This window comes from Symphodus melops (assembly GCF_947650265.1).
Source record: "Symphodus melops genome assembly, chromosome: 1".
Classification (NCBI taxonomy): Eukaryota; Metazoa; Chordata; class Actinopteri; order Labriformes; family Labridae; genus Symphodus; species Symphodus melops.
This window is the reverse complement of record NC_136691.1, coordinates 41,245,102-41,257,197: the sequence shown is the minus strand read 5'-3', so window position 1 is coordinate 41,257,197 and position 12,096 is coordinate 41,245,102. Positions and strand designations below refer to the sequence as shown.

Below are 12,096 nucleotides of genomic sequence, written 5' to 3'. Positions count from 1 at the left end.
CGTGAGATCAGATTAACTTTGTGGCTCAGGACTACAGAGGCTTTGTTAGTTAGTAATATTAAGTGTGTGTGTGTGTGTGTGTGTGTGTGTGTGTGTGTGTTAACTGTGCTATGCTACTCAGGATGAAGTGCAGTTTAAACAGCAATTAAGCAGCAGCTTGTGAAAGTCGTAGGTTATCCGGCACCGATGGTGTCCGCTGTAGCAGTTAATCCCTGCTGTGTTGAGTTCAATACATGCACATGAACGCACAGATAAACTCACATGCAGGCTGAGGCTCAACGACCCAGGGCCCTGATATGACCAATCCCGTGCCACATCGGTGCTGACACACTTCCTCTTTGATCGCTTGTTGCCCACAACTTCTTTCATCTTTACAGGGTCGTAATCCTTGCTCCCCTGCCAAACCCCCCGTGTTCTCCTCCTGTCTGCCCCTGTCAGTTTTTACAGTTTCATAGTTTACTGGGGCACAAGGCAGGTAGCTCTCGGCTTAAATGAGCCCAAGCTGTCCCCTCTGTTGAGTGCAGCCACCTTACACACCTGGAGCCTCGAGGAGTGGAGTAGTGAAGGGCCCCATACCCTGCAGGTATTAGTCCTTTACAAGGCCCCTAATGAGGGCCTGCTGGCTGGGGAAGGTGAGGGCAGACATGCTGCTCTGGTCTGCTGCCCATTCTGCTGGAGTTGTGCCTACTGGATAGTATACACTCTAAGTGCTACTGTAACAGCTATTGCTGCTGCTGTCAGAATGGTGATTGTTGCCAGGTTTCACTGACAGTTTGCAGGCTTATGGAATAATGAAAGTGAAAAGGTAAGGCGGTGGGGGGGTTGAGGGCAAGAATAGATTTCAGGAGAAGACAGTTGAGGATGAACTTAAAGCATGAGGATGACTGGACGATTGTTCAGGTCGGTACCTTTTTGTTTATAATAATAGTAAAATGGGTTTGTATGACGAGGGTAGTATTAGGGTCACTGTTTGGCTTGCTAAGATCTGCACTGATCACTTTCCCTTTGAATGCAAAGGTTAATTTTCTGCAAAGACATCATGTTCTTGGTCAATGGCTAAAAACAGACCCGAACGTTCTGCTCTGTGGTGCATCTCACCGCAGCCTGCGGTGATGGCTTCACTTCATTGCCTACCCCTGCCTTACTGGTTCAAAGCCGTCCATGGGGATTAGACCTTGTAGGTTCTGGGATAATGCACACAGGTCCTGGCAACCTAATGCAGTGTCCCCTCCCTGGCATGTGCCCATAGCACCCCCTGGTATTAGGGCAAAGCATCACTATGCCTGATACCTTGGATGACTAATGAAGTGCTATTTTAGGGCCCGGGGTGACCTGACACACATTAATAATCACACACACACACACACACACACACACACACACACACACACACACACACACACACACACACACACACACACACACACACACACACACACACACACACACACACACACACACACACACACATTCTCTTAGAAGTGATGCGTATAATGGGTTGTGGTGTTTCAATGAAGCTTTCCACTTCATTTAGAGGTGCAGCTAGGACTGATGAGGCTCTAATGGCTTGATATACAAAGTTCATCCACACAGAACCACAGTCCAACTTTCTTAAGCTGCACAGCTACTATAAAAACTCTTTTTGACACTCTTTTTTTTTCACAGTTTTTCACATTCATTTAATGTCCGGTACAAAATAGAAACTTTGCATTTCTTTAACAACACTCTTGCAAACCAAGCTCTTTAAATAAATGACACCGATCCTTTAAGAGCACTGTCAAACACCCGTTAAAAACCCAATACTCAGGGTTGCGTGGAAGCCACAACAGGCAGGTTACCTTTTACCACCTGAACAGTTTACTTAAATCATTACACCCCTCTGTGAGAGGCGATGTTAAAAGCTCCCATGTTTTTTTAATGGACGTGTATGTGGAAGAGCCATTGTCCTTCTTTGGGCAACAGTTTCCTGTATCTGGATTGGATCTTTTGCCGGCATCAGCCATCATTGGGGTCATTATCAAGGGATCCTTCATGTCCTCTTAAACGAGGCCAAACTGAGCACCTTTATAGGGCAAAGTTTTCCCTACCTGGCGTTTGGGAGGTGTCAGTGCAGTAGTATGTTTTACGACACCATTAGCCATGTGAGCTAGGGAGTGCATAAGTAGGGCTAAGGCAATTAGCATGCCAAGTGGCCTTTTATGATCGGTGTAAAGAAGCTGGATCCAACCCCCTGTACAAAAATAAGCATGAATTCCAATTTAGCGCTTAATGAGCAGTGGGGAGTGGAGTTAATATTTTTAGACAACATTTATGTTGGGAATTAAGCCTCACTGGACAAAGAGGGGTCAAAGGCAGGATAGTTAAAGGTTGAAACGTTGCCAGATGCCATCACTTAAATCAACCAGAGGTCTCTCTCCTTTGCTTTGTCCTTCCCCACTTCTGTGACAAATTTAAACATCTCACTGCGAGTGGCCAATTAGTCACTATTCAGTATGTGTCATGGCACAGCAGCTAATAGGCAAAACTTTCCTTACTTTTAACTTTTTTCTCACTGGTTTATGTCACCTTGACATGCCTTTACTCTCCCAACACTAGACGTGAGTGCTGAATCCTCCGATCTGCAGATGTGTGAACTATACACAACACTGTTTCCCTGGAAACATTTAATAACCCTTATGCTCCATTAGGCGTCACATGAGATGAAACCCGCCTAGTTTTCCTCTCTCTGGAAACAGAATAACATAGTATCATTAAAATACTCCTATATTGCATCCAACTTTCTTTGGGCCTGTCTGCTTGCCCACACCGACAGTCTGAGGGAAGACTAAGAGAGAATAAGAAACAGGGAGAGAGAGGAGCAGGTCCTGGGATGCTTTGTGGGTAACACTTATAAATGAAGCACGATGCATGGTACACAGCGCCCCTTCAGCAGAGCACACTTCAAAGCCTGTTTTGTACGCTTGTACTGTCAACATTTGGGAGAGGAGCGAGGGTGGAGCAGCCTTTGAGCAGCACTGGGTCTTTACCCACTGCTTCTCTTGTCTATGTTCCCTTCAAGCTCCCCACTTGTGCTATCAAATTGCTTATGTGCTCGCCGCATTACCACACTTTTTCACTTTCACCCAATTCCGGTTTTCTTTTATTTTGCTAACGTCCCACTTTCTCCTTGCCTCCTCTGCCTTTTCGTCTGACTTTATCGAGCTGTTGTTTGGTTGATGTGTGTATATGCGGATGTGTGTGTATGCGTATGTTATACGTTGGGTTGAGCCGGGAAGCCAAGGGTATATCATGTGGCAGGCCTGTCACCTGTAAGGTGGAATTAAACCTGTGATGCCCCATTTCTCTTGGCTGGCAGCTCTTCACAGACAAAACAACTGTTTGATTGAGATGTGTTTTTTTTTTCTCCACTGTTTCTTTCGAGCCCATTCGCTACTCTTCATAAGAAAACAAAACCGTATTATTCTATGACATGCAAACTTTTGTTTGTGTACGCTCACAAAGAGTTTTGTTTGGACAGGATTGTCAACGTGCAGAATTAAATTGCCTGTTCCTTTTTTCGGCTGTAGGCGTTTGTCCTTATAATGGGACCACTAACAGAAAGAGATCCCGTCCTACTTTTGGATCAACGTCAGCTCGCTTGAATCTTTCAGCAAAAAACTAGGGAAAAATAAGTTGCACATGGAAAAACATTTTGATAAAGGGGGATTTTTGCTTGCAGTTATTTTATATGAACAATTAATGTCCATTTATTTACCCAACATGCAGCTGAGAAGTTACGCCTTCACTCACGAGTGAATTAAATCATTCAACCATTCACTCACTTGTTCATCCATGGATGCACTACTGTCATTGATCACAGTCAATGTGGGCTCTGTGCCAGGACTGTCATGGTCCAAAAATACTACTAAACACACCCACACACACACACACACACACACACACACACACACACACATTCACAGATGGGGTCGTATAAACCCCTCTCTGTCCCCTGAGTTTTTGCTTCGTTGTCTGCTTTAGTTGGCAGGGCTATTGAAGGATCCACACCCACATGAGAACAGTATCTGTCATCACCCGGGTGTCCACATATCTCCCCCATGTCTCCTCTTCACTTTCATTGTTTTCTCTCCCATTTTCTTTGTTGCTTTGTCCCACTCTCTGCCCTCCCCTCATCTGCCCGTCTATTTCGGTCCCTTTATCCCAACAATCCTTCCTTCCCTTGTTTTCTCCACCTGAACTATTTCCTTGTTGCCTTACTATCTCTTCACATCTTTCTCCCTCGCTGTATCTAACATTGTGGTCGTATTTGTACAGCTGTTTGGTAGGATGTCAGTTTGCCTTGTGGAGACAGCGAGGAGTGTCCAGATCTGAATCAGTGCAGTCTGGCTGCCTAGTGAGGCGAAGAGAGCAACACATGCTGGTCTAACCACTCTGTAAGCACCTTAACGAGACATTGGTGACCCTGACTGTGAGACAGAGGAACTGTAGTACCCCATTGTGTGTGTGCAGTGTGCAGTGTTCAGATCTGTATGGGATTTTAATGACACATCAGCAGCAGAATGATGTGTGTCTGCATGAGAGGTGCAGGATGTGCATGCCCATATAACAAACACACACAAACACATGCCGCTTTGCATCTGTGACGTGTACTGTACACTGCAGGCAGAGGACACAGGAAAGCCTGTTTGAAGCGACAGTGGGAACCAGTAGAAGATATATCATAAAGGCTCGTTTCCAGCCAGCGCTGCGAGACGCTGCTGTTCTCGTCCACAGCAGACAGACCCACCACGAGACAGAACAGAGAAACCATGTTGACGTCAGTTTGTTGTCTGCCTGGAAAAATCAGAGAGAGTGTCAGTCAGTCAGACAGGCAGAGTAGCCTACAGTAAGTCAGCTCAGAAAGGATCCCACAGACGATACTGGCTCTTTGGTGCTGTGACGCTTAGGGTTTTTTTTTTTTTTTCCTTATTAGTATTCTGATTCAGTGGCTAGTGCTTGTCAGTGTCGTGAATCTGTCTAGGCTAGCGACTGTATTTGTGTGTGCCTGCACAAGTGTGTGTGTGTGTGTGTACATCTGAAAGTGAGAGACTACCAGAGTGACAGTCTCTGGTTGTTGACGCTCAGCCACTGTGATGCTGTTGCGTATCGAGTGTCCATCACTTAGGAGCCGTTTCTTTCTAAGCTCTGCTCCCTATCTTTGAATTGCTGTGCATGAAGTGGAAGTCGGTCTCTTTGGGAGACAAACGTGACACTCCCTCAGTGACAGCACAGAAAATCCCTACCATGAAAGTGTGCAGCTAAAATTTCTCTTTTTAGCACCTACTGAAACAAAGTGATAAAGTAGTCTTAAGATATACAATGTCAGGGTAAATGATTTAATTCAATTCAAAAAAACTTTATTTGTCCCCAGGGGGCATTTCAAAGGCACACAGAGCAGTAAATGATCGACAGTGCAGCCATACTAAAAAATTAACCAAAAATAAAGAGAATCAAGTGTCAAGATACGAAGTTAAAATACACAATTACAAAGTTAGATGCAAAAGAAAGTATAAGTGGACAGTGATGGGACTAAAGATGTAAACAGACACATATGCAGTAGTGTTTATATGCTATTACAGAAATAATGTTGATACATTTAAGTGACTGTTGTTTTTGTTGTTTTATGAGACAGACAATATTCTTTCACCTCTGTAAGTGTCTGTTACATATTAATTTAAATTTAAGGCTTAGCTTTGCATTAAAACTAGGGGAAACAGCTTGCCTGACTTTGATTAAACGAAACAATATCGACAAACCCCTGCCAGCAAATTTAACTTATCAACACGATGCAGATTATCTAGTGGATTCAATCTAAAAAAAAGTTTGATGTACTTTTCAACATCAAGTGTTGGATTTATTTTTTTATATTTTTTAGAGGGACTGGAACAATAACTACCTCGAGTTGTCTGTCAAACCTCAGGGACAATCACTCTCTAGGAGGCCACTGCTCCTAGTCCTAGTCCATAATTTACCCACTGAGCATTTTTGATTTTGATCAGGTTACATAACTGTTAAAAAATTACAACATGAGGCTTTAGAGAAAGTCAAATCCTGCTTTGAAACATCAGTGTAGCTCTGTGGCTACAGCTTGGCTCTAAGGCTTAGATAAGTTTCCTTTTTTATTATGAGTGTTAATAAAAATCTGCTCCGATAGCAGTTGTGTGATGCCTTGAACTAAAGCAATCAAACTCTATCTTTGTCAAAATATTTTCTTTGTTCACAAGGACATTTCAGGACACTTCTTTTTGTTGCATTAAAAAAGGACATCTTTCCTCTTTATTCTTCCACTGTCTGAAACTCAAACAAATAAAGGCACTTAAAATAGTGGTAAAAAAGTAGTAGTAAGAGTTGATGATGCTGTTGTGCCTCCAAAGACTAACAGGAGCCTCATAAGGTCAGGTCTACTTAGAAGAAGCTCCTCTTTTCCAGAAGGCTCTCTGACAGCTATCTCGAGCAGCGCGCACACACAGAGAGAAAGCGGTTGGAGAGATTGTATTGTAAGGAATTGTTTTTCCCCTTTTTTTAATGTCTTGAATGATGCAAACAGTGAAAATCTCCTGTGTGCTTCTTTCATAGTACACATTGAACAACCAACTTTTTTTTTTTTTTAGTCACAGAAACAATCCTACGTTTGACTTTTATAACTGCCTCTTTTGGGGAGTCAACATGAAATTTGAGTTTAAGTTTTAGTCTTTTAATTAATTACAACAATTACATAGTCATTTAATCAGTAATGTTTGACTCTGTAAGAACCATCTACTGTCTAAGCACAAGCTTTTGGGTTTAGAAGGGTAACTGTTCTTCCGTCTTCTCTTCTCTTTTCCCTGTCTCTCCTTCCTTTCTCTCTATCTCACCCTGCTAGGATGACTGTGTTGTTTCTCCAAGCTTTCCCATGAGGCCTTGCCCTGTTCTCTGTTTGTTTGTGTGATCCCTTCCCTCAGGCCACTGTCCCACATCTGTGAGAGAATGTGTGTACATTTATAAATACATGTGTGCGTCTGTGTGTAAGCAGGAGTGTATTTGGAGCTTTGAACAGTGTACATGTATTATGTTGTTTGTGTGTGTGTGTGTGTGTGTGTGTGTCCATGTCGGTGTCTTTCTGTGCATCTGTGTGTGTGTGTGTGTTTGTGTTCATGTGTGTGTTGTAATCAGTGTGTAATCCCTTCCCTGAGGCCACTGTTCCACACAGCTGGACTCAGAGAGTCTCTGGAGGGTTTCTGTGCTATTCAAGCATCCTTTGCTCTTTCCACCTGACCGAGTGGTGTGTGTGTGTGTGTGTGTGTGTGTGTGTGTGTGTTTTAACAGGTGCAGTATCGAGAGCTGAAACTGGATCCCAATCCCAGTCCAAATAAAAGGAAGAAAAACAACCCCGGGTAGATGACTGTGTACGCCCACCAACTTCTCTCTTCTCCACTTTTCTTCTCGTGGTCTATTACTGGACTCTGAGGAGCAGAGGCAGACCTGCTCTGCTCAACTATTCTTCTGTTTTTTCTCTCCTTTCTTTTCTTCTCTTAACCTTTTTATCAGTCTTTACTTACTCAAATGTTATGGTACAGTTTCCTGGAGTGTAATTTTTGTATGAAAAATGACAAGTACAAGAAATCTCTTGAGTTATTTCTATCCGTTATGCTTTTAAATTGATTTTTATAGGATGGACGGAAAGACTTTTTTTCTCTGCCGTTTAAGCCTCTCTCCTCCTTTCTTGCTTCCATCACTCTAAGAGTTCGGAGGACTCTGTCCATATGCCTGCCACAAGTGTCAAAGAACAAGTGACAAGAGTTTAAACATTTAACTTTCCAAACAGACTTTTTTTCAGAGTCCTTGTCTATCAAAATACAAGCCTTATACATTCTGAAGCATTATCACTCTGCAATAGACTCGTTTTGTAGGTATTCAATGATTTTGGTTACATGTTAGTTTTTCTAATTGTTTTTTTGTACTGGTATTCTTGTTTTCTTCCCCTAAATGCAATGATGTAACGTTCACTGGCAGTAATTTGAAATGTTTCCATTTAACTCAGCCAACCAAGTTGATTACCAATTATGGTGTTAGCCTGCAGACATGTTGTTCTATTGGTACAGGAAACTGGACCAATAAGTTGAAGGCTTGTTGTGTTATCTGTCTGTCTAAACACAACGGCCAAATGAGATTTTTCTTAAAATAAAAAAATAAAAATAAAAAAAAGAGAGAGAGAGAGAGAGAGACAACCTAAAAAAAAAAAGTGTAAAGTAGAGCAAATAAAAAAAATTAAATGTGATCCAATAAGAATCATTACCAACATTACCAAAAGGGAGAAAAAAATTAATTTATGACCTAGACATTTATTGTGACTAAATGTAAAGAAATGTTTTACTGCAGCCACATTTACCCCCCCAGCTGTCAATCAGCGAGACACTTCCTGTCAGTCGGGAGGGACAGCAGACCGGGATCTTCTGCTGTCGTGGTGTTAATGTAGATGTCACCCAGTCTATGTAGTGACGCCAGGCAGTTAGGCCTTTAGGCAACCTCTGCTCTAATCTTCTTTGAAAGGCTGGTCTCCTTTCCTCATGTGTAGCCACGCACACACACACAAACAAAACATCCTCTCGGTGAATACTTCTTTAACAGATCTTACGCACACACTCTGTACCTACAGATGAAAGCGTAACATCCACTTCGCACATTCTCTCCCTCTCAGGCACATGCACTCACACAAACACACAAACACGCTCTCTGTGATGCTGTGCCCCAGGCTGGCCGCCCTCTCCATCTGCCCCACCTCCAGTGCCCACAGCTCAACTTTGATCCCTCTTTCCACAGACAGAGGTGTGTGTGTGTGTGTCTGTGAACTGTGCATGTCAGAGTGTTTGTGTACACACGTTTATGCAATCAAAGACATGTTGCTTTTCTCAGTGCCGGTGTGTGTTACAGTTGTAGCTTCCCTCCAGCTGTAGACTGGTGTGCAGATTCAGTTGGTTTGTGTGTCAGCATGAGTGTGTGTGTGTGTGTGTGTTGCGGCAGAAGCGCCAGCTGGAGTTTGCTGGTGTAGAAAGCCGTCAGTTAGATGAGCAGTGAGTCTCTGTGTGACAGGATGAGGCTCTGAGGGGACTCAGGCCTGAGATGTCAGGGACTGATCGGGATGCGTGTGTATGTGTGATGCTATTTCAGACCCTTTCCTCCCATCATGCCTCTCTCTGTTTGCTCTCTCTGCGCGTCCCTCATTCGTCAGTGAGTCGGGTTGCGACCCTGTCTGAAGGGACGGTCTCCTGGGCTTCTTGCTGAGCATCTGTTGAAAGATCACAGCTCAGGCTACATTTGAGGAGGTCTCGTCTCATCGTACTGATCCCTGCCTCCATCTTTCCCCCTGCTCCTCCGTCTTATTCTTTCTCCTTTGTCTGTCTGTCTGTCTGTATCGCCCTAAACCCCCTCTGCACCACAATCAGAGCTCTTTGCTGCCATTTTGTCATCCTCTCGCCCTGCCTGTCTTCTGCCTACCGTCGCCTCTACCCTCCCTCCCCCTCCTTCCATCCATCTCCATGCTTAAATATCAACAGGCTCAGATCTGTCACTCTAGAGGGCCATTGATTTTGTTTTGCTGCTTTGAGGAATCCACTTGAAAGACAATAACAGACCGTCCCCGAAGAGCAGCATCGCAGACTGATTATAGCCTCTTCAACAAACACACTCTGCAGCTTGTGAAGGATGTCTTTTTTTAATGCCTGAGGGGATTGTTTGAATACCTGAAATGTAAGTCTACTACTGTATGTACTTATTTTACAGCAAATTGTGGTGATTATTGTGTGGTATTGCATCCTAATACCGTTTCTTAATTTTTTTTCATAATTTATTATTCGGTTTCGATTCTGTTTGCAAGCAAACCAAAGTGTTTTTGTTATGTATGACGAAGGGAAAATAAATAATACAAAGGAATGTATCAGACTGACAGCCGTAGAGGAAAAAAAAGGCACTTTTATTTGCACCAAGTTGAAATGAGACTATTTTTTTGAACAGTACTGTACAGAGCTATCTAATTATTATGAATTTAAGTTTCGATTTTATACAGTATGCCTGTTGACGGTCTGGTGATGATATTGTTAACGTAGATGTATGTATGCCTGTCTCATGTTTTTTAAAAAGATACTGTCTGTTTGCGCCTGCGATGTTGCCTGCCTGTCACATCATCTCCATGTGCCCAGTTTTGACCAATAACATTTCAAGAAAGGGATAAAGATTTGAGACATGGCTTGGTCAGAAAGGGTGAAAGGAAAAAAAAAATGTATATTTCCTGTTTGCGAAATGAAATGCATCTGAAGTATGTTGCTTATTTTGAAAGAAAAAAATGATAGAAAACAAACATGAGATTAAATATTTTTTATCATCTTCACAGTGTCTGGTTTATTGCAATAACAAAGCCTTTTCGAAGCAAACACTGGAGGAACATAAGGCCATTCATCTTACTGGTTCTTATTTCAAGATCAAATCCCCCTTTCCTCACCTCCTTTTCTCCGTCCTCCACTCGGCCAACCCCAACATGCAGGCCAAAGCCCCTCTCCTCATTCCTGTTTAGCTTCAGGAAGTGTCTCATCCTTCACATCTGTCCGTGTCGCTGAGGCCGCATTAGATCATCTCAGACCAGCAGGACGCCTGTGAGAACTAGTTTGACTCTTTTTCATTGTGCCTGTAGGATTGAATGCTGTCGTAGCAAAGGAATCAAACAGTAAGGTATGTCCATTCTATTTTAAATAAATAATTAAGTGGAAAAAAACAAACTACAAACAAGTATTAGGTGAAGAAAACCAGAACTAGAAATCGAGGTAGTAACTTTAAAGAAATATTAGCATTCCAAAAAACGCAGTACTCATGAATACATTTTCAGGGCTATTTGTTTTGGTAGGTTTTCCATTGTGTCCGTCACAGGTCCGCTTGTAGTCCTTGTCCCCGTGACTTAAGCTCCTCTAATGTGGCCATTAGAAGCACTGTGTTGTCACCTTTGCAATCTCTTATTGCTATACAAAGCTGGCCCAGGTAACGCCCCCTGCCGAGCCCCAACATTGTCTCTACGTCCTCCACCAGCCTCACTGCCCGCTGGTCGCTCCACCCGAGAGTCACTCTTTGGAGTGAGTGTTCCTCTAGGGCCCTGACCAGACTGTGGGGTTTGTCACTGGACTGCACTCGGCCCGGTAGGCCCCTCTCTCGCTGGTAGGACAGCATGATGGTGGCCAGCAGACAGGATCCGGCCTCCAGGAGGGGCACGTTCACGACCTTGGTCACTACTCTTTGGAGGGAGGAGTCTCCGACCTGCGCGCTGTGGAGGAGGTCCTCCCTCTCACTCGTTGTGAGATCTAGATCCAGAGCAATCCGGCCGTCTCTGTCTCTCTGCTGCAGGAGAACGGACCCTGAGGGAGAAGAGGTAAATGGGTTCAGATCACACAACCTTCACTTTGACAACGGACAGTTCTATCACAAAGTGTCAAATAATGACATCTCTGCTTTTTAAGTAAATGAACGAGTGAATCAGATGCTGTTACAAAAAAACTAAAAAAGTTCAGACTACAGAATAAAACAACTGTTTGTTCTGATGGCACCAAACACTTCATCAGCACTGTACAAAGACAGAAAGAGTTTCCTGAAGAGGCTCTGTGCGTGGCTGAGTAAAAGCACAAGGATGAGGGTGAATCATGTGTTCTGCTGTTTGAGGGCTCAAGACAAAGTGCATGACGCAGCCTAAAGTGAACATCTTAATGCAAAGACTACAAGCTTCAAATATATCACCCTTCTGACAGCATTCTTTAAATTTAATAAAGCACTTCTTAAGTTGTATCTGAGAGGGATTTTCTCCTGCGACGATGGCAATGAACTGACACAGCGACATTTGTAGATAAAATATTTTGGTGACATCCACCTGTAGGTTTGGGATGGGACGTGGCAGGATTTGATCCTATTGATTCAATAAATTAATAATACACACAGCAGCGATGACATCATGACACACTGACATGTATGATGCATCATCATCATGTACAAATGTGAAAGAGGCGTTGCACAGGTCAACGAGTGGACATATATAGTGCAGTCACA

General features: G+C 43.3%; 2 protein-coding genes across 7 annotated transcripts in view; one reads left to right on the top strand and one right to left on the bottom strand.

The window, feature by feature from the left end:
* Positions 1-8,608, top strand: part of mctp1a (multiple C2 domains, transmembrane 1a) — a 119,932-nt gene extending 111,324 nt beyond the window's left edge. For all 5 annotated transcript variants that reach the window (XM_079337691.1, XM_079337690.1, XM_079337692.1 and 2 more), the window contains one exon: positions 7,345-8,608. In XM_079337691.1, coding sequence (XP_079193817.1) covers positions 7,345-7,416 — 72 coding nt within the window. In that variant the 3' untranslated portion in view covers positions 7,417-8,608. The remainder of the gene's footprint in view (positions 1-7,344) is intronic.
* Positions 8,609-10,374: 1,766 nt separating this feature from the next.
* Positions 10,375-12,096, bottom strand: part of slf1 (SMC5-SMC6 complex localization factor 1) — a 30,157-nt gene continuing 28,435 nt past the window's right edge. For both annotated transcript variants that reach the window (XM_079337731.1, XM_079337732.1), the window contains exon 18: positions 10,375-11,414. In XM_079337731.1, the coding sequence (XP_079193857.1) occupies positions 10,930-11,414 (485 nt within the window). In that variant the 3' untranslated portion in view covers positions 10,375-10,929. The remainder of the gene's footprint in view (positions 11,415-12,096) is intronic.